Here is a 25,202-nt window from a genome sequence, read left to right as displayed (position 1 = left end):
ACATGTGACCAATTGGTCACAAAGGGTTTAGGCTCAATATACATGCTTCAAAACAATATTTGATTTCAAGGTTGAATTTTTCAACTCAGAAAAATGTAAATGTTCTAAATAAAATTATTGGGGCAATGCCATATGAGTGGGCAGCAAGGAATTTACTTTCTCTTGGCAAAATAAATTGCATTGGGAATATCTGTTGAAAGAATTATTTCCTAATCTTCTTGTCCTATTAGGCAAGAGGGATGTATTTTCCTTCATACTTCCTTACCATTGTGTGACTTGAATATGACCTTGTGTGAAAAGTAAAAACTGACATGCTCAACACTAGGAAACCGAGAGGCACACAAACTCAAACTTACATTGTAACATTGAGTCAGATTTTTGGAGAGAAGGTTGTGCTGGGTAGAAACTAACGAAGGGGGAAACAAGCACACTACAAAACAAGCACAAAGCCTAAATTTGAGAAACAAGTAGATTATGAAATTGGAAGGTGATAACCAAGCATAAAGTCTAAACTCAATAATTTCTAACCAAGGTCATAAGCTTGTTACTATTCAAAGAAACTGGTTAAACTAGTTACCCTGCCATAGCATATTCAAATAGGGGAAAAAAGCTTCTCTATCCATGGTCATTTGTTCACTCATTGTTGTTGATACCTAGGTCCTTCTAAGAGAGTTAAGTGGGTTCTTGTCCAGTTGTGCCCCACATAAATCCAGCTCGAATAGAAATGCTTCAATCTATAGTATGAGAAGGTTAAAGAAGGCAGATTTTTTCACATTGTCGAAATAGTAGCAGAATTGAAATCACTGTATCTAAAATATTGGCAGTGACAGCATGATGGATCTGCATTTCTTTTTTCTGGAAAATGAATTTTATTGAGAAGGAAAAGAAGGTACAAATGCTAGAGAAGAGCACATCCATCAACAAATACAAAGAAAATAAAATTTACAATTAAAAGAGAGCTGCTTCAAATTTCTTTGGAAATCAGTCAAGAAAAACCACAAAACATCCCAAACCTACAGCCTAAAAGGAAGCAAGAAAAGCCATTCCCTCACATAAAAAATGATACAGTGACTTCACATTTGAAGATTGCAGCATTCCATGCCATCTAAAAAGTCCAAAGAACAGAAAACTATGCACAATGCCACTGCACTTCCCCTTTCTTGCTTCTTCAAAAGTTCACCAACACAAAATCATGCCTTCCTCAGGAGTCACTCACATCTACCTGGAAAAAGAAAAGAAGCCAGCACAAAAGCCACCGAGCCACCACTCATTTGTCTCATTAAGAGCAAAGAACATCACCCATATCTGGACTGATTGCTTTACTGGGTCTCCTCATTTAAAACAAGTCATAGAATCAATTCTGACAAAAATCAATGTCTAGTAAGTATCTTCACAAAGGAAACCATAAACATAATCTTCCAAATTATATTCCCCTGACAAAAATATGGGACACTTCCACATCATCTCTATCAATCCTAAACTCTTAAATCACAGCTGGCCCTGAAGTTGTAAAACCACTCTACATAGCGCATCAACCATAAAAAATAAATAAATAAATAAATAAATACCCGAAAGGGATACACTGCTACTGCCCATTAACAATCACAGACATATTTGAAAAGGACAGGAAACCTTTTATTCATTTCCTCCAAACCATCCAAAACCCTTCTCCAAATCCCAAATCAAAAAATTTCCCCCATTCACCATATCAATCTACCTTAAGTGTTCTCAAAGTCCAACTTAAAAACATCACCTCAATCACATTTCTATTTGCATCATCAACCACCATATTAGCAGCCAATACAGCATCAAGAACCATTCTATCCCCCATGAAAGCACTCTGCACCAGAGTCACTGTACCACCAAAAACCTTCCTGAACCTCCTAGATAACGCCAAGTCAAAACTTTACAGTAAGTAACCAAACTAATTGGCCTATAGGATATAGGCTTTCACCTAATAGGGGTAATCTTTCCAAGGAATAAGAACAATCAAAGTAAAATTTACACTCCTCCTAACCATTAACATGGAACTCCTGAAAGAACTTCACATATCTTCCTTAATCACCTCCAAACTGTCGTGGAAAAATAATCATAAAACCATCAGGGCTGGAGCTTTATCTCTCTCCATCTAAAACAGTGCCACCATGAAATCATCAAGATCAAATGTTCTCACTAACCAAAGAGCTATTCACTCCTCAATAGGTCTCCAATTAAGCCCTTCAATCATCAACCTTACATGAACTTCCACAACTCTTTTTAAAAACCAATAATCCAATAATCTCCTCCCTTGTTTGCCTATGATCTCTCACTGTAAAATCAGTATAAATCTAGCTCCTTAATGGAACTCTTCTTCCTCCCATTAGCCACCAAATGAAACAATCAAGAGTTGCAATCTCCCTCCTTAACCCATTTAAATCCAGATTTCTGTCCTCCCACATAAGTATCTCCTCCAAATCATTACTCAAGCGAATTCTTAGGGCACTATGCTCTTCATCCAACAAACCAAACTCCTCAGTTGGTTGTCTTCTATGTATTTAACATTTTAAAATTTTAACAGGAACAAGTTATTTGGGAGATTCTCTTACAAGGTGAAGACACAGAAAGGTTCTCTCTTGATGTCACTCTGAGCTCTAGAAGAAAAGGAACATTTTTCGTTTTTATGGTAGGGAGTACATATGGCAATGAATGATGTAAGTGCACAGCCCTAAAATCTATTGTCGAGCTTGAGGAATTGGTAGGACAGAGAGATGCTCAGCGATTTGGAGGAAGTTGAAAAGATGTCACTGATAGGGAGAGGGATAACCCTGTGAAGCAAGGGCAACGCTACTCTTCTTGTGGTTGTCAAAGAGGATTTGTAGTGAACTCTTCTTTGATATTAACCAAGTGGTTAGGGTTTACAGAGGCTTGCAGAGGAAAAGGGGAAGGCACAAGAGCCACTACTTTGTGAGCATGTCTCATTCAGGATGGGCTCAGCTTCGAAATAATAAGTTTGGGCCAACCATTGAAGTCCTCAAGTGGCCCTTTTGAGGAGAGGATAGGAGAGCAAAGCAGAAAGCAACAAGTTTTACTGGATTTGGCTCTACCTCGCTTGTGGGGTTCAACAATCAAGGGGCCGAAGAAGCCAAGCAGGAAGCATCAGCCACTGGGGGTGATGAAGGCCAGTGGGATTCGTATAAATGGCAGTTACCCAAGTGCAAGTTTGCTTATGAAGACGGTGGGCAGGAAGTTTGGCTCGGTAGTGGGGTAAAGAATCATGTGAAGTAGAAGATTTGGCAGAGTGAGAAAGATAATTTAAATAGTACAATCAATTATGCTGAACAAGTTTTGAAAACAGGATTTATTTTTTCATTTTCACTTAAAAAAGGGTTATATTAAGAGAAAGAATACACAATTATGCGAGGCCATGAAATCTTCAAAAATAAAAACAAAAACCAACAATGACAAACCAAGCCTTAAGTCCTATCCAGGTGCAGTCAACTACATGAATCCTTTTCCACCACACAATCGGGGAAAATTTCCTCCTGCAATTTCAAGTCTATTAAATCCTTACTATCTCATTCCAAGTTATTTTAGATTTATCTCTATCCCTTCTACTGCCCCTCACGGTAACTAGCTCACTCCAATGCACTATTCGGATTACATTGCAAATGCCCAAACCATCTGAGTCACTCCTCTCTTATCTTCTACAAGAGTGACGCCTAACTTACTGCGAAAACCCCTCTTCAAGCCCTTCCCATAGTTGTCAAATCGAGATTTGAATCGTGAATCGAAATTCCAATTTTGGGAATCATGAATCGAGAATTGAATCAAATTGAATTGTAAGATTCAGTACAATATTCCAAAATCAATTCCAAACGATATGCATATATTGATATATAAACACAAGCAAAATGGCACAATACATTTACATTTTGACAATAAAAAAATCACATTGCATGTGTATGCTTTCCCTAAACAAATAAAAAGTAAGGAAATTACTAATGAGTCAAGAAAAAAAAAACATTTCATGCATATTCTTTCTTGATTGAAAAGAAAAAAAAAAATAGTAACTTTGAAAATGATAATGAATGAACAAAATACTAAAAAAAAAAAAAAAAACAACTTTTAAATCTTAACAACATAACAAATCGTGGGTAGCAAGATGTGTGTTCTGTCCCTTCTTCTCAATGGCAAAGCACTACACCCCAAGAGTGAAGAATAGTTTTTGTGAAAGCAACAAAAGACCTAAAGTTCTATTTTCTTCTCTTTTTAAAACTAGTCAGGCCTGTCAGGATAAGATAGGTCTAGAATCATGTGAATTGTTGGATTCGAACTGATTCGCTAGATTCATGAAATGAATCAATAGATTCAGTGGTGATTCTGTTGATTTTATATTCACTAGTAAGATTCGAATCAATTTGGTGTGGAACTGATACAAATTGTATGAATCGAGTCATGAATCATAAGATTCTAACAACTATGGCCCTTCCCATCATAATTCACTAAAACACTTAAAATTTGCTAATTCCTCTGAACCTTTTTAACCTTACCACCGACTTCATTTACACCACAATTAGACAATCATAAATTCAGTTTATCCGTGAAAAGCTGAAGTTGAAAATCCTTCCCAGAAATCTCTTCAAGTGGGTGGGAAAAATTCCATCATTACCAACTTTCTTATTAATTGTACAATCATTTCAAAAACACTAATCCCATTCAATCCTTCCAATGGAAGTGGCAGCACATGCGTTAAATTCCCAAAACGATCAGCAGAAGAATCAAATGCGTGCTGATCCCAGCTGTCTTGCAGCAAACCCACATCACATTCAAAATTGCTAATGCCTTAACTATATCATTGTAAGAAACACACCCCTCCCCCCACCCCCAACACACTCCTTTTTTGCTTTGAAAATGCTAACCCTCGCACTAAAAATACCCTTTTGAACAATTGGTTCTCCCACTATACTTAAGTTTCCCCCTAAATCTCTCTTAAGAAACTTTTTTAGTTTTTGCATGAGAATAATCTCAATTATCTTCAAAAAAATTTTCCTCATTTCGAAGGCCATCTGCACTTCCTTTACATGAGCATAATAAAGCTTTCAACCCCTGGAATTTACAAAATTTTCTCCAAACCAACAATAAGACCCTGAATCCAATTCTCCTACAGAATTAAAATTTTCAAGGAACCTTCCTCTTTTTCATCTGCAGCAGACAGCCCACTGAATCTCCTCTCCCCTACTAGAAAAAACGCTGCCTCCAAGAAAGCAGAATCATCAAAAAAAAAAAAATTTGCTGATTTTTTTGAAAGTAACCTTTCTAAATCCGCTTCTAATGCCCCTACTATTCCCAAAGTTGCTGCTTTTACATCTTGGTCACCACAAACCATGGTTTTAAAAACCGGACCGGTGACCGACCTGGTAAAGTCACTGGGTCAGTCAGACCAATGGGTCAACCCGGTTGTGGAACCGATAATACATACATATACACACACACACACACACACACACGTATTACAAAAAGAATTTAATGATGGCAATGATAATATTAATAATTATTATCATTATAAGTAATAAAATATAGCATAAGACTGAGAGATAATATGATCCAAATAAAAAATTAAAATTACTTTTGAAGTTTTTGTGTTATGTCTTTATATATTTTTGAATTTGTATGAACTTGTATGAAGCTTAATAAAAATTTTGTATTTTATTTTTTTACCCAAATTCAGACAGCCAAATTTAAGGTCGAACATTAAGGATTGCTTGGTTAATTTTGAAAAAAATCTTTTTATTTAGGAAAAAAATGTGCATATAAGTATATATGTACGTATTTATGTGTATATATGTATGTATTCATGCACAGATAAATATTATAGTTATACACATGTTCAACTATATACATATTGTATTATATATTATGATATGCAATTTTATATTATATATACGCATATAGGTACACACACACCACATACATTCAATAATATATGTTTGATATATTGAATTGAGATATATAAAATATATAAATATGTTTGTCTAACAACAAAACAAAAGCATGGTTGGCAAAGTGGAAAAAATATTTCCCTCTTCCCTTAGGGTCACAGTTTCAATTCCCACTGGCAACATTCCGCCTCTCTTTTTTAAATTGTATATATAAGCAGCTGGGTCAACCCGATTGACTCACCAGGTCTGGTCGGTTCAGACTGAGTCGCTCGAGTCAAACCGGGTTGATGCCGATTCACAAAAATTTCGGTTCTCTGGCATAACCAAACCGGTGCAATGGTCAGTTCCGCCCCGACCGTTCTGGACCAGCTGGTACAGTCTGGGTTTCAAAACCATGCCACAAACTTGCTTCAAGACAAGTAGTGTACGGTTGGATTAGCATTCTTGATCCTATTCTAAAGCTTGATCAATTCAAAGCACCTCTTGAATATATGGAGAATGAATTTAGGGTTCATTCAAATGGGTTGATGAAACTCTTCTAATGTGTTCTGCTTCTGAGTTTTAATATTTGGATTTTAGGCTTGCCAAGGGTGGATTCATGTTTAGTAGAGTGTGGGCTATAACCCACACTCAATTTACAAAAAAACCATATAATTTACTCTAGCAAGCTTTTTGGAATTGCAACTGCTCAAGTCCATTTTGTGCACACATTCTTAATCTTATTGTGAGTGATGGTTTAAAAGATCTCTATGCATCTATTCCCAAGGTTAGAAATATAGTAAGATTTGTGAGATCCTCACCATCTAGGCTGCAAAGTTTTAAAGCGTGTAAAAGAGAAAAAAATTGAGTGAATGAGTATTCTATGTCTAGCTGTGCCAACAAGGTGGAATTCCACTTATTTGATGTTGGCTGTGGCAGAAAAGTTTGCAAAGGCCTTTGAGCGATTGGAAAAAGATGATCCACATTTTCTACTCTATTTTTTAGATGATGATGAAATTGATGATGTTGATGAGGATGAAAGTGGAAGGGTGACTTAGAGGACTGTTGGTCCTCCACGTAAGGAGGGTTGGGAAAAGACTAGATTATTTATGAAGTTTTTAAGACTTGTATACAATGCAACGTTGCAATTTTCAGGATTATTACACGTTACCTCCAATGCTTTCTTTGATGAGCACTTCTTGATTCAATATAGGTTGCACCAACTCATTACAAATGGGGATGATCTTTTAAGTTCAATGGCGGGTAATATGAAAATGAAATTTGACAAATATTGGGGAAATGAATGGAATTTAATTACTTGTTATATGTAGTAGTGGTCCTTGATACTAGCAAGGAACTAAAGTATGTGAGGTGCAGTTCGTCACAATTTTTTGATAAAGAGACAGCCGATCTGAAAACTGGGAAAGTGAAAAATGTTGTGATTTTCTTGTATTAATTTTATCTCACAACTTCAAGTGTGCAACAACCATGTGTCTCTCAACCAGTGCATCTGGAGATTGAGGAGGATTATAAGGATCCAAAAAGATTTTTTGCAATTCAGTTTAGTAGGCATTTGTTTGAAAAAAGATAACTTCGAGAACAAATTGGAGGTGGAGAAATATTTGGGAGAACGATGTGAGGATCCTGAACTTCATAGTTTGATATTTTAGCATGGTGAAAGGCTAATTTTAAGAAATACTATGTCTTGTCCCATGTAGCTCAAGATGTCTTAGCGGTTCCAGTGTTACCATTGCCTTGGAGTCTCCATTAGTACGGGAGGGCATGTTCTTGACCCGTTCCATAACTCATTGTCTCCTTTGATGGTAGAAGTTTTGATATGTCACAAAATTGGCTTCAATCCTCAAATTCAATCAGTCTTAGAAATGCTATGGATGATGTTGGGGAATATGAGAAAATTGAGACAGGCATTATTATATTAAAATATAAATGCTTTATTATGTAGTTAATCTTCGTATTTTGCAAGATTAGTGAATCTGTTGTCTTAGGACTTGTTGACTGATGGGACTTTCAGACTTGGGAGAGTGGAAAGGATGGATTGGGGGTTGAGTTCCTGCTTGCTGCTATATTTTTAGATAGTTGGATTTCTTAATTTAAGATGCTTCTTCATTTAGATCATGGATGGATTATGATTGATGATTTGATGGATGTAACACAAACAACCATGCAGCATTTCTTTTTGTTTTGGATATGCAGTGTATGCATGCTTGCTTCAAACTAAATTAGTAACTAAGATTATGTTAGACACTCAGATAAATAATTACTACCGTTTATTTGCTTGTCATATTACTATCATAGGATTACCATTTATTTAGAGTCAGTTTGGTATCGTTGTTGTTTTCTGTTTTCTATTTCTGTTTCTCCACAATGAAAAAAATAAATTATAAAAATGTGTTTGTTTCTATTGCCAGTATTCTGTTTTTGTTGCCAGTTTTCATCTGTTCGCCAAAAAACTGAAAAACCAAATTTTATGGTTTTCAGTTGTCTTGGCAACCTGTTGCCAGAAATTTTAATATCCAGAAATAATTTTTTTGGATTAAATTATTCATTTTATAAGCTATTAAATTAAAATGAAAATCAAATCATCATATAAATTTAAATGTAATTAAAATAAAAATATAAATAAATTTTAAAAATTAACAATAAAGCCAATTGCAAAATACTTTTACTATTTTTCAATTGTCATGTCCAATAAATTTTTTTTTGTAAAGTAAATATTGAAAGTAGAACAATTAAGTAAAATAATTATTATAAATTTTATTTTTATTATAGTAGTTTTTTCAATGTGTATTATTTGTAATTTTATTATTTTAATCATATTTTTATAACATTTTGATTTAAAGATGAAAATGAGCATTTTTTAATTAAGTTTTTAATTTGTATTAGTTTTATAAATGTTAACCAAACAAGTTGTTGGTTTCTAGTTTTTAGTTTTTGTTTCTGATATTTGGTTTTTGTTTCTGATTTTCATTTCTCTAATTTTTGATAGTGATACTATAAACCGCCCATTAAATTACTTAGGACTTAGGTATCCACATTTCGCACTCTAGAGGTTTTTAATCTTAAATTTTAATTACCATTTTCTGGATCCATTTCTTCGCTTACTGCTTAGTAACTATGGTGTGGCATAACATATTAATAGGTTTTGGGATTTTGTTTGGCCCATTTTGACAAGGCCCAAACCAAATAGGTTGTAGGAATGATTTTATCTTTGGTCTTTTGGGCTTTTTTGGCCCCATTTAGGCAAGGCCCAAACCGCATAACCCAACCCAACCCACCCACCAAAGTCAACCAACCCAACCTAATCTTCATTTTGGTCATATTTGGTTGGATATTATCCAACTTGAAGGTGGGCAAGTTCATTGGGATTTTAGCGTCAAACCAACCCAAACCAACTTGAGTGCATGTCTATCACAAAACATATCTATTGGCTTCGTTACCAAAAATCTCTTCTCTAACAAAGGAGACTTCAACCACATAAGATTACTCACAATATGAGTCATCGCTTTGTGTTCATTTTTTGCCCTAGATCTTGCTACATTAACTTGTTTCTTGCCATGCCAGTCACCAGGTAATAAGATTACCTCCCATGTATGTACAATATCTAATAACAGACCTTAGATCATCAATAGAGCTAGCCTAATCTACATGGGGGTATTCTATATCAAACCTTTGTCCAGAAAGCCTTTAAGGTACCACAAAATCCTACAAACATCCCAATGTTGTTGATTGATATCTTTAATAAACGAACTACCCACTACCCCCCCCCCCCCCCCACCTATAGTCAAGTAGATCAACTTACCAACCAACTGCTTATATTGGGTATTATATATCAAACCTTTGTCGAGAAAGCCTTTAAGATACCGCAAAATCCTACAAGCATCCCAATGTTGTTGATTGAAATTTTTAATAAACTAACCCAATACCCCCCCCCCCCCCTCCTTTAGTCAAGTAGATCAACTTACCAACCAACTGCTTATATCAACGTTTATCTTCAAATTCCAGTCCAACATTCCTAAAAAACTTCACGTTAGGATCCATAGGAGTATCAATTGGTTTAGCTCCCAACAAACCAATCTCACTTAACAAATCCAAGGTATACTTTTGGAGAATTATTCTACCCATTCCTACATCGTACAATCTCAATACCAAGAAAGTAATGCTAACTACCCAAGTCCTTGATTTGAAATTTATCTTGAAGCCATCACTTAACATCTACAATCCAACTCTAGCCAATGCCAGTTACGATGATATCATCAACATAAACTACTAAAAGTACCACACATATCTCTTTTTTGAAGACAAAGACTAACGATTGTAATAGCACTAGACAAAGCCAAATGTAGAGACCACAACACTAAATTTGTCAAACCAAGCTTGAGGAGATTGTTTAATACCTTACATGACCTTATGCAAACTCCATACTATACCATCCTCCCCCTGAGCAATAAACCCAGGAGGTTGCTCCATGTACTCATCTTCCTACAAATCCACATACTAAAAAGCATCCTTTATTCAATTGGTATAAAGGCCAACCGGAACTAAATGCCAACGAGATCAACATGCGAAAAAAATTTAGACAATCAACAAAAGAGATAGTCTCAAAATAATTAGTACCATATGTTTAAATGTACCCCTAGAAACCAATCGAGCCTTAGGCAATTCAATTGTACCATTAGGAAGATATTTGATATTCTAGACCAAATGACACCTAACTAATACCTTATCAGGAGGAATGAACAAAATGTATTCAATTAACAAGAGAGAGTCCCAAAATAGTTAGTACCATATGTTTACGTGTACCCCTTAGTAACCAATCGAGTCTTATGCTCTTCAATAGAAACATTAGGAAGACATTTGATGTTCTAGACCCAATGACACCTAGCCAATGCCCTATCAAAAGGAAGATCCACCAAATCCCATCTCACTTAAGTGGTCAAGCAATCCATTTCTAAATCTATTGTATGCTTCCACCCAAGGTTAGCAAGTGCTTTAGCATGTGTAGAACAGATAAAGACAAAGGTCATTAGCAAGGCAAAAGAACACATAAGACTAGGAAGGTGTTAAACTAAGAAAAAAAAAAAGCAATAGAATAAACAATTAATGACTTTGAGTACATGTTCAGGTATATGCTAGGGCCTAGGATGGATCTCCAAAACAAGAAGTCTAAACAATGAAGGGCAAAAGAAGTCGTTACATAGTGGTAGTGATGTCTGTGTTTGCTTTACGTTGTTCATAAACCCTCAATTGTTTCTTTGGGTCAATAATTGACGATTAAAGGAGTAGAAGTTTTCTCTATAGGGATAAAGGTAGGGATAAGAGGATGAATGCATGAGCAAGAGCCAAAAATCATATATGGGCTCAAAACATATTCTTCTAACAGAGACCCAACACTAGAGAAACAAAATGTCCTCTCGAAAAAAGGTAATATATGCAATAACATATTTCCTGCGGTGTGGGGATCATAACATCTATATCTTTTCTTATTTCTTGAGTATCCAACAAAGACACATTTAAAAGTAGGTGGAGAAAACTTGTGTATGTGGAACATGAACAAAACATGCGTACCCAAAGACATGAGAGGTACAACTGAGAACATGGATGTTTTTGGGTACACGGCAGAAAAGAGGATTTGTCCTAGAACCATGGTCTTAAATTTCCACGAAACTGTCGAAATTTCCGTCGAAATTTCCGATTTCCGTCACCTTCGAAATCAAAATGGTAGTCGATTTCTGTCTTGCATAATTTCTGTTGAAATCTCAACGAATCAATTGAAATTTATCGAAACCTCGATATTTTAGCCAAATTTGTCGAAATTTATCGAAACCTTGAGAGTGAAGTGAAATTTCTCTTTTAATTTATTTTATTGAAACAAAAGGTTAGCACAAGTGCTTTTGAAATTATATGAAAAAATAAACTTATAGTAATATTTTATTTAACCATTCATGTCTAAATTATCAATATTTGTATAATAAATAATATTTAAATGATTTATGAATTTCATTTGCATTAACTGAATATGTTTAATGTACATTATCTTACAAGCATGTTTGATACACATACTATTTTACAACTTTTCCACCTCATAGAAAACATAGATGCATTTAATTTGTAATATATTAGTCTTAAAACTTATATTTTTATGTTTGTTAACCATTTCTAAAGTTTCACAAAGAATTCCATGCTTTACTACTAGTTTCCGTTATTTTTTCAAATCGAAATCAAAATCGACATCGAATTGAAATTTCCGTCGAAATTTCCGTACTTTTGGAGCTTCGAAATTTGGGTCGAAATCGAAATTTAAGACCTTGCCTAGAACATTGGAGGGCAATATATTACGAAGAAAATAAGTTGTAACAAGAGCATCGGTCCGTAGTATTTTAGGAACATGCACGTGAAAAATAAAATACTAATGCTAGGTCAAGTAAATGTATATTCCGTGCAATTATCCCATTCTGCTGAGGGGCATATACACATGATGTTTGATGAACAACCCCTTTGGCCAAGCGAAAAGTCTAAAGTTCATTTTTAAAATATTCAAGTATATTTATCATATCAAAAAGTTTAAATACTTTTCCAAACTAGGTTTTTATTTCCTCTCCATGCTTGTCTTTCAACAGATAGATCCAAGCCATACACGAAAAAATCATCCATAAATGGCAAAATATTGATGGCCAGTCAAAATCCTAACTCGACCCGTACTCTAATTATTTGAATGACAAACAACCATTTACTATGAGACTCAACCTTAGACATAAAAGATGTCCTAGTATGTTTTCCTAATTAACACACACAACACTCAAAACGAGAAATAACTTGCATATAAGAAAAAACTTGTTGCAATTTTTGAAGTGATAAATAACCTAAGCGAGCATGCCACTGATCCAGAGAAAAAAACGGGTAGAAATTGGAGAATCCATATGACAAGAATTGGATCTGTCACTGCCACCATCGAAATAGTATAGACTATCCCTCTCAAGCCCTCCACAATCCTCTTCTTTGCCTAGAGATCTTGAATAACACAATGAGAAGGAAATAAGGTCCCAAAACAATTATGATATTTAGTCAATTGACTAGTTGATACTTGATAATAGGTTCACGGGAAATTTAGGCACATTTAACACAAAAGAAAAAGGGACTGAAAAGGAATCGAAAGAATATTGCCACAACTAGAAACGGATGTAAACAAGCCATCAACAAGAGTAACCTCAAAGTGTAAAATAGTGGGTTTTATGGACTGAAATAAGTTAGGACTAGCTGTAACATAAGAAGATGCACGAGAGTCAATCACCCATGGTGAGGACGATGAGGAGGCAAGAAATCCAGTTTTACTTGAATGAGCCACAGTACTATTATGTGTAAAAGAATGGCTTTGAAGTTGTTGAACCATTTAGACAAGGTTGTCACTCCTCTCACATTATGATGGATAATGTACTTAACTCCCTAGTGGAGTGGCAAGGAACACTTGAAGTATCAACAGTAAAATCACTCTCAGAAAGGGACTTACTGTCCCAAGTAGGTTTCCTATAGAGATCCCAACATCAAACAATAGTATTATTGTCCTTGCTACAATGAGTGCAAATTTGAGAATTGCCGTGGCGAAGTCCTCATCCTAATACACTACTTTTGCCACAATTGCCATAGAAACCTGTCCTCGTCCTTCAATACTTCTCCAACCACAATTAAACATATTCCTAACCATGGCTGAACTATCATGTGAAGAAGTCTGAGAAGAAGACTTAAAGCCATCAATGGATTCTAGCATATGCTTCATTCATAGATGGAACGGATTCTGATTGCACATGGGTTGAAGCCCTGGACTTAATCCGACCAGAAACTTGGCAGCCAAGAACTCTGCCCCCTTGCCTCTTAATCATCCCAATGTCAGAACTAACTGGCTGATAAATAGAGTTCCTATCATGTACCCTTCAGAGTGCTATATTTCTCACTAATAGGCTTCCCTTGGTCATACTTGAAAAAAATTTCATATAGGTCAGAAACACGAGTTTGATTTTTATCTTGTGAGAAACTTTCACGGAGATCATCCCATACAGATTTTGCTGTTCTATGAAACATCACTCTTGCAGTAATTCTTGGCTCCTTTCCATTCCACAGCTACACAAGTAATATGTCATTTTCTTTCATCCAATAATCATAGTCCTTTGGAGTCTAAAGACAAAGAAGAATGCACTAAATATTTGGACTTCCCTTTTGCATTAATGTACACATGCATTGCGCCTAATACCACAACAGCTAATTGGAAGAGCCAACAAATTTGATGATTGTGATATACATTAACAGTATCAGTTGAAGCCCACTCTGTTGAGGCCATCAAAACCACCCTCCTTATGCTACAATAAGGGCAGACCAGTACCGAGGATGAACAACAAAGCAAGAAAGTAAAATCAGCCAGCACACAAGCACAGAGCAGAAGTTCAGAACTTCAAGAGGGATGCTCTACCCATGGAATATAAGCTACAATATCCTACCATGAATTACTTGACCATGCAGAAGTGAGCAGACCGCAAAAAGTACGGCAGGCACTTGATAACAACCCAGCAGCATAGCAGCTGCAGGTTGATGCCTGGCAGCAACTAGAACTGAGTGCACATAAGATCAGGAAATAAAGCCATTGAATGCCAATCAAAACCACCAGCAACTGATACAAGATTGCAGCGATCAATCACAAACACACAGCATCATCATGCCACATCCAACCAAAGAACAGCTGATACCAGAAACAGAGTGTCACTTCAAGTCAGTAAATCACTATGAACACACACAGCATGCTACCAAGGATGCTGCACAACGATACCAAGATGAGAAGTGATTTTAAACGACTTCCAAACCAACCAGAAAATCATATTCGAGAGCTGACTAGGGGAAGATAATAAAATGAACAACAGTTTGTCAGGGAAAAAACCTCAGAAAAATCATATTTAAAAGAGATTAGTGCACTGATACCATGTTGTCAAGTTAGAGATGGAGGAGAGAAGATAAAAAGAAGAGAAGGAGAAAATAAGAGAATAAAAGAAGAAGAAAGCAAAAGAATAAAGGAGGCTGTAGTTTCCTGGAGAGTTACGTACAGCTACAGGTCTGCCCTCTTATATATTAACAGTAATAGAAGTCTTAAGGAAAAAATAAGATATTCTCTTCTAACAATAGCTAAACTTAAGTTGCATATCATAGAGGGGACAATTTTGGCAGTGCTTTTTCAGTGAGCACCAAGTATAGCATCTTGGCACAGGACACATTTTACCAGAGGCTGTTACCATTTTGAAGTTATTTTATTGAAGTTTAGGTCAGCCATTGACCTTTTTACATTGCCCAATCATCCCTAGTGAAGGAAATGATTCATTTGCAGCATTTTGTCAACTCGTTCAAGGAAGACATAGTGCACAGGAAGATCAAGACTTATAGCAGAAACTGCAAAGGAGTAGTGTATAGGAGGTTTGTTCAGTTTAAAAAAATGCAAGCAGGTTATGGTTCTCCTACAACAGCAGAGGTGTAGTGCATTATCAAAACTTCATTCCAGAGGAGCCATTTCATTCAGAGTTATGGAATGGTTATTTATAAAAAACAATATGGACCCTAAACAAATCAAATATCTCAAAAAGAAGGAAATAAAGTTTACTTCTGGTGTATCAGTCCAATGCGACACGCCTCTCAAGAGAAGTGGCATGTGTGCAGGATATAACCAATCAAATAGAAGCCCATATGTTCTGCGGCTGAAAGATATCCAAAAAAATCAAATAAAAATTAGTTGACCATCAATTAACACTGGAAAAAACTCAAAGATTGCATTAATACTAACCTATTTGTGGCCATAGCAATTCCTCTCAGATCCCTCATCAATCCAATTAATGCATACTTAACAGAATCAGTACGGAACATTGTATCAGGTGTTGATTCCAAACTGATGAAAACCTATAATGCCATGATGGAACTTTTTTAATCAGAAGCGCAACGAATACATAAAAAATAAAGTGGCAATCCATTGTAATGTTAGTATACTAAAAAAAGCACATCATGCTGTGTAATCTTCCATACACACAGTTACATAATGCCAAAGAGCACACGGAAGTGGAAAAGAAAAGGAGGAGAACAAACTGGCCCAAGGATAGTCAAGTTTTCAACAATTTCTGCCACCACAATGCCAGAACAATGGCCAATTCTCCATTGCAAATTTCTATAAAGAACATTTTGGGAGAGTGGTTTATTATGATTGCCCATGGCCTATTATTTCTCCTATAAGCAAGAATTTTTTGTAGAACCTGCAGTCATCACTGGCAAAACCGTGTATACCCATAATTTACTTAATTAACCTAGAAATTTTTAAATGAGGTATAAGGAAAATTAATGCCATTAAATCATAACATAATTTGATAGAAACCTAGAAGACTTGATTTGCAAACACATGAGGCCTTTTGTGTGTTAAGCCCACATACAGATGAGCGGTCAATCCAACCATGACAGATACAGGGACAGAAATAAAAATAAGTAAACAATTTTATTGAAGAATTAAGACACCAAATGGGGTGTCAGAAATGAACATAGAAAAGAAAGCCAAACAAAATATACCCCTAAACAGTAAGAGAAAACCGTGTATATATATATATATATATATATATATAGAGAGAGAGAGAGAGAGAGAGACTTGTAAAAGTGGATCCATTGAAGATTTGAATATCACAGCGCTGTCCTCCATAAAAATCAACCAGCCTATAGTGTAATAAAAGGTTGTTCTGCTGCGAGAACATCTATATTCTTCTAAAAATGGAAAGTGCTCCCTCTGAAAATAGAAATCCAAAAAAAAAAACATTGTTAGGTTGAAGATGCATAAAGAGTCAAAGGCAATCAAAATAACAATAATGAAAAAGAGAGGAGGAAATATATCAAAGCTTGTATTACAGTATGATGTGCAACTATGAATTTGACAGTGTCCAACTTCATAAGCAGCTTTCCAGTCATGTATCTGACCAAAAAAATAGTGGTGGAATAAATTATTACTGCCAGGGAAATGTAAGGAATTCACCAAATAAGTTAGCAAATAGCTCCAACTTTCCAGACATAATAAGACTAACCCAGATGCCAGCTCAAAAAATAGACTTAATGTGTGATCAATAACCTCCTCACACTGCATGTTGGCACAAAATAAGATTGCTGTGAACTCTCAAAAGAAGACAATGAACAAAAAGTACCTAGAAAGAATGAAACTATCACCTCTGTGTAGCACTTTAAGTTTGTAGCAATCTTGCCAACAATTACATTCAGTAATAATAGATGATCATTTAGTCCAAGGAGCTCAGACAACCGGGCATACAACTGCTGCAACAAAAAGAAGCCTCAAGAATATATGAAACACTTAAAATTTTTGAAGAATAAGATGAAAGAAAACTTAATTACCTTAGAAGAATGCATGGCCTGATCACCAACATAAGATTTCCGAAAATGCTGAAAGAAAATTAGAATTGCACGATCGAGTCGTTGCTTGCTTAATTCACCATATCTCTGCCGAACACACGAACATAAAATCAACCATTCACATTATCAGCAAATGAATTAGTAGAAGCTTGCATTTTTTTTAGTCTCTAGTATAATTGTGTAAAATGGAAGACCTAACATCAATGATAGGTCTCTTCCTCTATTGCATAGTAAGTACAATTCCAATGACCATAATACCCTTAGTAACTCACACTTAACTAACATAACTCTTAACAAATACTAATAATGCTAAATGACCAAATACCCATTAGCACTCCCCCTCAAGCAGCAACATATACATCATATGCTTCTAGCTTGTTACAAATGAATTTCACATGAGAACCTCCCAGAGCCTTAGTTAATAAATCAGCAAGCTAAAAATCAGAGTTCACATAAGTGGGTGTAAGGAGCTTCTGTACAAATTTCTCCTGAACAAAGTGGCAATCAACTTCAATGCGCTTTGTCTACTCATGGAAGACCAAGTTGGAGGCAATATGAATAGCAACTCAATTATCACATATCAGATCCATAGGTTGAGAACATGGCAAACCTAATTCTTCCAACATGTTCTTCAACCAAACAAGTTCACATGTACTGCGAGCCATAGCCCTATACTTTGACTCAACACTTGATATAGCCACAACAGTTTGTTTTTTACTCTTCCAAGAAACCAAATTACCACCAACAAAGATATAGTACCCACATGTGGATCTTTGGTCCGAAGGCGAACCCAATCTACATCTGTATATCCTAGAATATGAGTGTAAGCCAAGTAATATAAGAGACCTCTCCCTAGTGCACCTTTGAGATGTCTCAAAATGCGAATTAGTGCATCCCAGTGACTTGTTCTTGGAGAATCGAGAAGCAAACTTACAACACTTGTTGCAAAATATATATTTGATCGAGTGACTACAAGATATTTCAACTTTTCAGCAATTCTCCAGTCCCGTCCTAGGTTAGGCAACAAATCATCCATATCTAGCACAAACTTACTATTAGGATCCATGGCCATTCAATAGGTTTAGAACCCAACAGCCCAGTCTCATCTGAAATATGAAGAACATACTTTCTCTATGATAAGACCATTCCCATACAAGATCTCGATACTTCTATACCCAAGAAGTACTTCAATGGTCCCAAATCCTTGGTCTGAAATTTAGCCGATAGGAGATTTTAGATCCTGGATGCCTATATCATCATCTCCCATAATCACAATATCATCCACATACACAATAAGCAAAATCCGACGAGATGGAGTATGACAATAAAATATAGAGTGATCTACTACACACCGTGGAGGCCAAACTCAAGTATGACATCATTGAATCAACCAAATCATGCTCTCATAGACTATTTTAAACCACATAACAATTTCTTGAGTTAACTAAGCCCCCTCTTGAGCAACAAACCTAGGTGGTAGCTTCATATAACCTCCTCTAGAAGATCACCATGTAGGAAAGCATTCTCCACATGTAGATGGCAATGACAAGTAGTGGCTAATGAGATGAACAACATACTGAAGCAAGTTTAGCAAGTGGAGAGAATGTGCCTAAATAATCCAAACTATACACTTTAAGTGTATTCCTCAGCAACAAGGTACGCCTTCAACAAGCCATAGAACCATTGGATTGACCTTCACAGTATACACCCAACGACAACGAACCACAAACTTATCAAGAGATAGAGGCACCAACTCTCAAGTATCACTATCTTGTAGCGCATGCATCCCTTCATTCATTGCATTCCTCCACCCAAAATGGGACAAGGCATCAGAAATAGATTTTTTGGGAGAGCACCAAAAGACATAGTACTAACAAAACAGTATTATGAGGGTGACAAGAAATCATAACAAACAAAATTAGAGATTGGATGTTGGGTGCAACTACATTTAATTTTTCGAACAATAATAAGAGAATCAAAATCTAGGGAAATAGCATCATCTGATGAGGGAACTAAAGGTGTAGAACTAGAAGCTAGAGGAGGCTCCCCTCCCCTTCAGTCACCATGTGCATAGCAACAAATTGGGATGATCCAAGCAACAAGGACTCAAAATGGATGAAGATGTAGGTGGATTGGGCACAGATATTAGGTTAGGATCTAGAAGGCAAGGCAGAGGAAGGGACTCATTAAGATCAACAAAACTCAAAGAATCAGAGTAGTATGGTGTAGACTCAAAAAAAGTGACATCAACAAAGACAAAGAATTGATATAAAGTAGGGCTATAACATCAATATCCCTTTTGAATATTAGAATGCCCCGAAAAAATACATTTGATAGCACGAGGATCCAACTTATCTGTTCCTGGAGTTAATTGATGGACAAAAGACAACCAAATATACAAGGAGGAAGGGGGAACAAAGGAGCCTTAGGGAAGATAATTGAATGTGAGATTTTACCAAGGACAAACCATGGCATTTTATTAGTGAGAGCTAATAGTGAACACAACATCACTCCAAAAAACTTTGGCAACATTCATTTGTTACAACAGGGTACTAGTGACTACAAGAATATGTCTGTTTTATATTATGAAACTCCATTTTGTTGTGAAGTGCGGGCACAAAATGGCTAACAGATCATACCAAAATTAGTCATATAGGTATTGAATTGGATACTAAAGTCTTGACCAGCATATCAAACTAAGTCTTTATTTCAGAACAAAAGACATTAAAAAACTCAAAACGACCTTTCAATAGATACAACCAAGTCATCCTAGAGTAGTCATCAAAAAATGTAACAAAGTACTGAAACCCCAATTTCTCTAAAGCAATTGATTTTGGTTTTAAAGTACACTTCAGAAGAATCGTAGCTAGAGAGTTGTTTCAGTGACTTGAACATGTGACCTTCTGGTTTGATCTTGAAGACTTTATCAAGGCTTGAGAACCACACAAAACCCCACCCCCTCACCCCGCAACACCCCCCCCCCCCCCCACCTCCTCCCTTAAAAAAAAAAAAAAGAAGAAGCTAAGAAGCTAAAATGAACCATCATAGAAGTCCAAAACCAAAGAAGTGTAAGTGCAACACTAACCACCTCGAAGACACCAATAAGGATCTCCCCCCATGCAACCAAACTGCACATGCAAAGGGCTGCTAAGGTTCAAAAATACATGGCTGATGCAGAATCAATTGAGCATGTCCTCCTTTATTGCCCTTAGATAGGAACCTTTGGAATATGGATCTTACCTTGATTGGACAAAAGTGGGTTATTACATTTCCTTGCTGGCCTTCTAGGATGCAAGATGGGATCTTTCCCCATTAATTATCTTGCATTTTCTCTTGGGGCCCAATTCAAAGATCACGAAGTGTGGGACACTAATATCAGAAACTTTGAAAAGAAGATTGGCAAGATGGAAAAAAAATTTCTCGTCTAAAGGTGGCAGACTCACGCTTACTAGAAGTACCTTGACAAACCTTCCTGTCTATTCCATGTCTCTTTTTCCTCTAATGGCTGCACTTGCCAAGAGACTTAAAGGAACTCAAAAGAGGTTCTTATGGGGGAGCGTGGGCACGGAACTCAAATTACTACTTATCAAATGCGGCATGCTCAAACAACCTATTTGCTCAGGAGGCTTGGGGGGTCACATTCTCAATAAATCACTTCTTGAGAAATGGATATGGAGACTCATGGAAGAGAAAGACCATCTTCATTGCTACCAAATATGGGTTAGAGCATAATGAATGGACTGCTCATGCTGGCAAAGAACCAAATGGTGTAGGGGTGTGTAAATTTATCAGGAAAGGTTGAGATGAATTTTTCCCTTCTATCAAATTTCAAGTCGGGAATGGGGGCAACATTTATTTTTGGGATGATGTGTGGCATGACCGAGAGGCCCTAAGTGTTTTATTTCTTGCCATCTACAACTTCGCTGCAATAAGGAAGCTCTCTTCAATCATAACTTTTCAGAAACGTGGTAGATTGGGAACTCCACCATGACATGGTTTTAAATCGCAGTTGCGGTTAGCGTAACGTAACAGTAACAAGTGTAACGGTAAGAGGTGTAACGGGAAGTGGGAGTAGCGGATGTTACATAACGGGAAGCGGGCGTAACGGCCGTGAATTTTTTTGAAGCACGCACAACCTTGTGCATATTAGCGTACTTGCATGTTTTAAGCTTTTAGCCCTTCTTATAAAGAGTTTTAGTGTATTTTGGATCCTTTAGTTCGACTAACTAAGTTATTTCGTAAGGAGAACAAGTTTACATATGTTTTAAACCACCATTGATAGAAAAATTACATGTGTGTGTGTGTGCTTATACTTCTCATTGTTCTTATCTGTGATAAATTCTAATGTGTGCTAAATTAATTAATAGAACAAAATACATTATGCACTCCATTAATCTATTAGACACATAAGACATACAAATATAAAATATCTAGAAAAGAAAGATGGTTGAAGTTGAAAAATATAGAACATAAATATCACATTACTAATATTATCAAAATAAAATATTTTTCTAACTAGTATTTTCAAATTGTTAATTAATGCATCTATTGTGAGTATTTAAAGAAATAGTAAATTTTGTATCATCGTCATCCTCATTATAATCGTTTACCCCTCTAGCCACATGGTATATTGAGAATGATTTATGAAAGAGAAGGAAAAAGTGAGAAGCAAAAGTAAAAATAAATTAAAATTTTTGGTGTAACAAACCTGTACCGGTTACGTAATGGACATAGCGGCCTTTACGTAGCAGTCGCGGTCCATAACGACTGCTACGGCCATGATTTTTCTTCTGACAAATTTCGCGGTGTGTAACAGTATCCGTAACCCAAAAAACCATTACGTAATAGCGTTACATGACGGTCGCAGCCTTTATTTAAAACCATGCCACCATCTCATAATTTTTTTTAATAATAAAAGAAAGGATATTAGGTAGAGAAAGAGAAGCTACAATATCAGGGCATAAGAAATCTGCCTGGAAAAATAAAATAAAATAAAATAAACAATTAAAAAAGCCAAAAAACAATTAACCAAGGAAACCCCTTTTCAATCCCTTTTCATCATAGTTCACTGAGCACTTTATATTTGCAAGCTCCCTCTAATCCTTCTTCACTTTGAACTTAACCCCAACAAATTGCACTTCCATTCCTCCAAAATTGCACATTTTTAAATCCAATTTATCCAATATCTCTTGGAATTCTAAATCCTTCCTAGGAATCACCTCCACTAGTGTTGGGAAAATTCCATCACTGCACTGCATTTCATTACACAATCCATTGTTTTCAAAAATAGAAACCCCCTCCAATCCTTCCAACGGGGCTGGATGAACATATAATAGGTCCTCGAGATCATCATGGGAATAAAAAATATAACCATATTGTTCCAAAATCTCATCTGACAGCAAACCTCCATCACAATCAACCTCATATCTATCACCACTATCACCACCATCATTATCTGAAAAATCTCCCCATTTCTTAACCTCCTTTCCTTTGCAAGCTCCATTACTTCATATATCCTTCCTCTTATATAGTGCATCTTCCACAACACTCAACTCACCTAAAAAATCTCTCCTTTAACTCTTTGGCCTTATCTCACAGAATTGCTCTCTCGTCTGCATATAATTTCCTCATTTTCGCACCCATCAAAGCAGCCTTCTAACGAGCATACACCTTAGGGCCCTTAGATTTTTCAAAATTAAAACCTGAAGCATCAGATTCTTTATACCCAAACCATCTTCCTTTTTTGTATTTCTCCTAGATATACTAGCTTTTAAACCCTCTACGAAATCAAAATCAACCACTGATTTAACACTTCTGTTATAATCGTCAATTTCTTCCCGACCTGTTTTCAAAACCATGCTAAAATTTTCCTGATTACACACTGAATGTTGATCCACTCTATGTTTGTCTTGAAGAACTGACAAGGGGATTTTGAATTCATTCACAACTGTCTGTCTAGATATCCACCTCCCCCTTATCTGGCTTCTGCAAATTTTGGCCCAGGAAAAGGACCAGATCAATGATAGGGTGGAGCATGCGGAGGGCCTGTCACCCATAACCTTGCAATGGCCCCCCTTAAAGGCAAGGCCCAACTGAGTATTCCCCTGTTGAGGAAATCCCTCCTTTGAACCAACGAAAGGCCCCGGGTATTATTATTTAAACATTGGGACTGTTCTCTTAAACGGCCCAAATTTTCCAATAAAGAAGCCCCACCTTTCTTGAATACCTGGCGCAAATCAAAGATGAGAACTAGCTGTCCCAACCCAACCTTCCTATCCTCGTCTTTGTTGATTGCAACCCTAGCCACCCCTTTGACACTTGCAGCAACTACCAGAACCATGCGCACTATCTCCTCATGGATGTTCTCCTCCAACGAGCAGCAATGCGATCTAGAGTGGTCACTCCGCAATCCGTAATCACAAATATTCAAACATAAAGACATAAATTTTCTGATTTTGTACTTACACAGCCTTCACCTAACTTCACTTCTGATACCTCCTGCATCCACAACCTGGGAGCTGACGAACTTGCAGCGCCTGCACCTGCCTCTCCCCCCTGCCTTTGCAAACTCACAGAACTCATTCGCAAAGCTTAGCCATCCATTTCCATTTAAACCTCCATGAATGAACATCGAAAAGTTCTTTCCTTCCCCCTCAGCCCTAACTCCAAAAAAAGCCCCACCCTCGGCCACTTAATTGGCATCATCATTCAGCAATGAAGATTTCCCTTGTGAATGTTTGTGGATCCCCTTCCCAGCTGAAACAAAAAATTAATAAACCATCAGCAACCCATTAAGCTGCTTCCTCTGAGAGTAAAATCCACCTATTTCAAGAGACATTGTTCTTGAGCACGCACAATAATGGGGTTTCTCCCTTCTCCAGACTCGGATCGAACAATTTACATCGGATCTACCCCGAACGCCTTAACATCTACTATTCGGACAGCCATGATCAAGTTCATGAGAGGAGATAGTTGTTTTGCAAGAGGAAGAGAGACCCATCGTTCACCGTCTCATTAATTTTTAAAGCAATCTCTACAACTTCCAACACCAAAACATAACCAATCAATCAAAGTTGACCATAGACAAAAACGAGGTCTTCACAATTGACCCTTCTATAGGAAACTCTCACCAGTGGGAACAACAAACAGCAATCCCCCTTGGACTCACACTCAGAAGACAGCTACCCCAACAAAGGTAGCTTTTCTAGCTTGGGAGCCAACACATGGAAAATTTTTAACCCCAGACAATATGCAGAAAAGGGGGCTGACTCTCATCAACAGGTGTTCCTTATTCATGGCTGATGCAGAATCAATTGAGCATATCCTCCTTCATGTCCCTGGACCAGGATCTTCTGGAGTACGGATCTAACCTTGAATGGACAAAGGTGGGTTATTGCCAGCTCAGTGGGATGGGAACTCTGGGCATGAAAAGGGATTCAGGCAACCAAGGAGAAGAGAAAGGCTGTGTCTCTCACCCTTCCAGCAAGTGTCTAGTGTGCTTGGAAAGAAAGAAACATAAGAGTGTTCAAAAACTCTCTTACGGCACTTCACACTATTAAAGAGCAGTGGATTACTGCAGTTTTCAGCTGGCATAGTAGGGTTGTAGTGAATGAACATAATGTGATTTTAAATTTCCGTGACATCTTGCAGGAGGTATGACTGTGTGTACTCTGGGTTGGCATACCATTGATGCCCCTTCAATAAAATTATTCTAAGGGGACCCCCGGGGGGGGGGGGGGGGGTGCGAACGAATAGCTGAAGCTTTTAGATAAACTGTTAATGCAACTGATAGCATCTCTCCTTCAAAGAGAGAAGGGTAAAGCCTCCACAACATCTCCTTCATTATTGTCATGCTTCAGCTTG

The 25,202-nt window shown here is 36.8% G+C and overlaps 1 protein-coding gene across 13 annotated transcripts in view; it reads right to left on the bottom strand.

Annotated features, from left to right (window-relative positions):
* Positions 1-25,202, bottom strand: part of LOC131165875 (uncharacterized) — a 100,810-nt gene that overhangs the window by 31,827 nt on the left and 43,781 nt on the right. For 6 of the 13 annotated variants that reach the window (XR_009139686.1, XR_009139687.1, XM_058124009.1 and 3 more), the window contains 7 exons: positions 17,322-17,430; positions 17,139-17,243; positions 17,000-17,052; positions 16,827-16,890; positions 16,573-16,707; positions 15,730-15,842; positions 15,550-15,643 (listed from right to left, as the gene is read on the bottom strand). Coding sequence is in view for 10 of the 13 variants with exons in the window: in XM_058124009.1 (XP_057979992.1) it covers positions 15,550-15,643; positions 15,730-15,842; positions 16,573-16,707; positions 16,827-16,890; positions 17,000-17,052; positions 17,139-17,243; positions 17,322-17,430 (673 nt within the window). In the remaining 3 variants the exon portion in view is untranslated. The remainder of the gene's footprint in view (positions 1-15,549; positions 15,644-15,729; positions 15,843-16,572; positions 16,708-16,826; positions 16,891-16,999; positions 17,053-17,138; positions 17,244-17,321; positions 17,431-25,202) is intronic. The other 7 variants (XR_009139688.1, XM_058124015.1, XM_058124014.1 and 4 more) reach the window with 3 other exon arrangements.

The sequence above is a fragment of the Malania oleifera genome, chromosome 10, assembly GCF_029873635.1.
Source record: "Malania oleifera isolate guangnan ecotype guangnan chromosome 10, ASM2987363v1, whole genome shotgun sequence".
NCBI classification, from domain to species: Eukaryota; Viridiplantae; Streptophyta; class Magnoliopsida; order Santalales; family Ximeniaceae; genus Malania; species Malania oleifera.
Note: the sequence above shows the minus strand (reverse complement) of the source record. Positions and strands in the feature narration are given on the sequence as shown.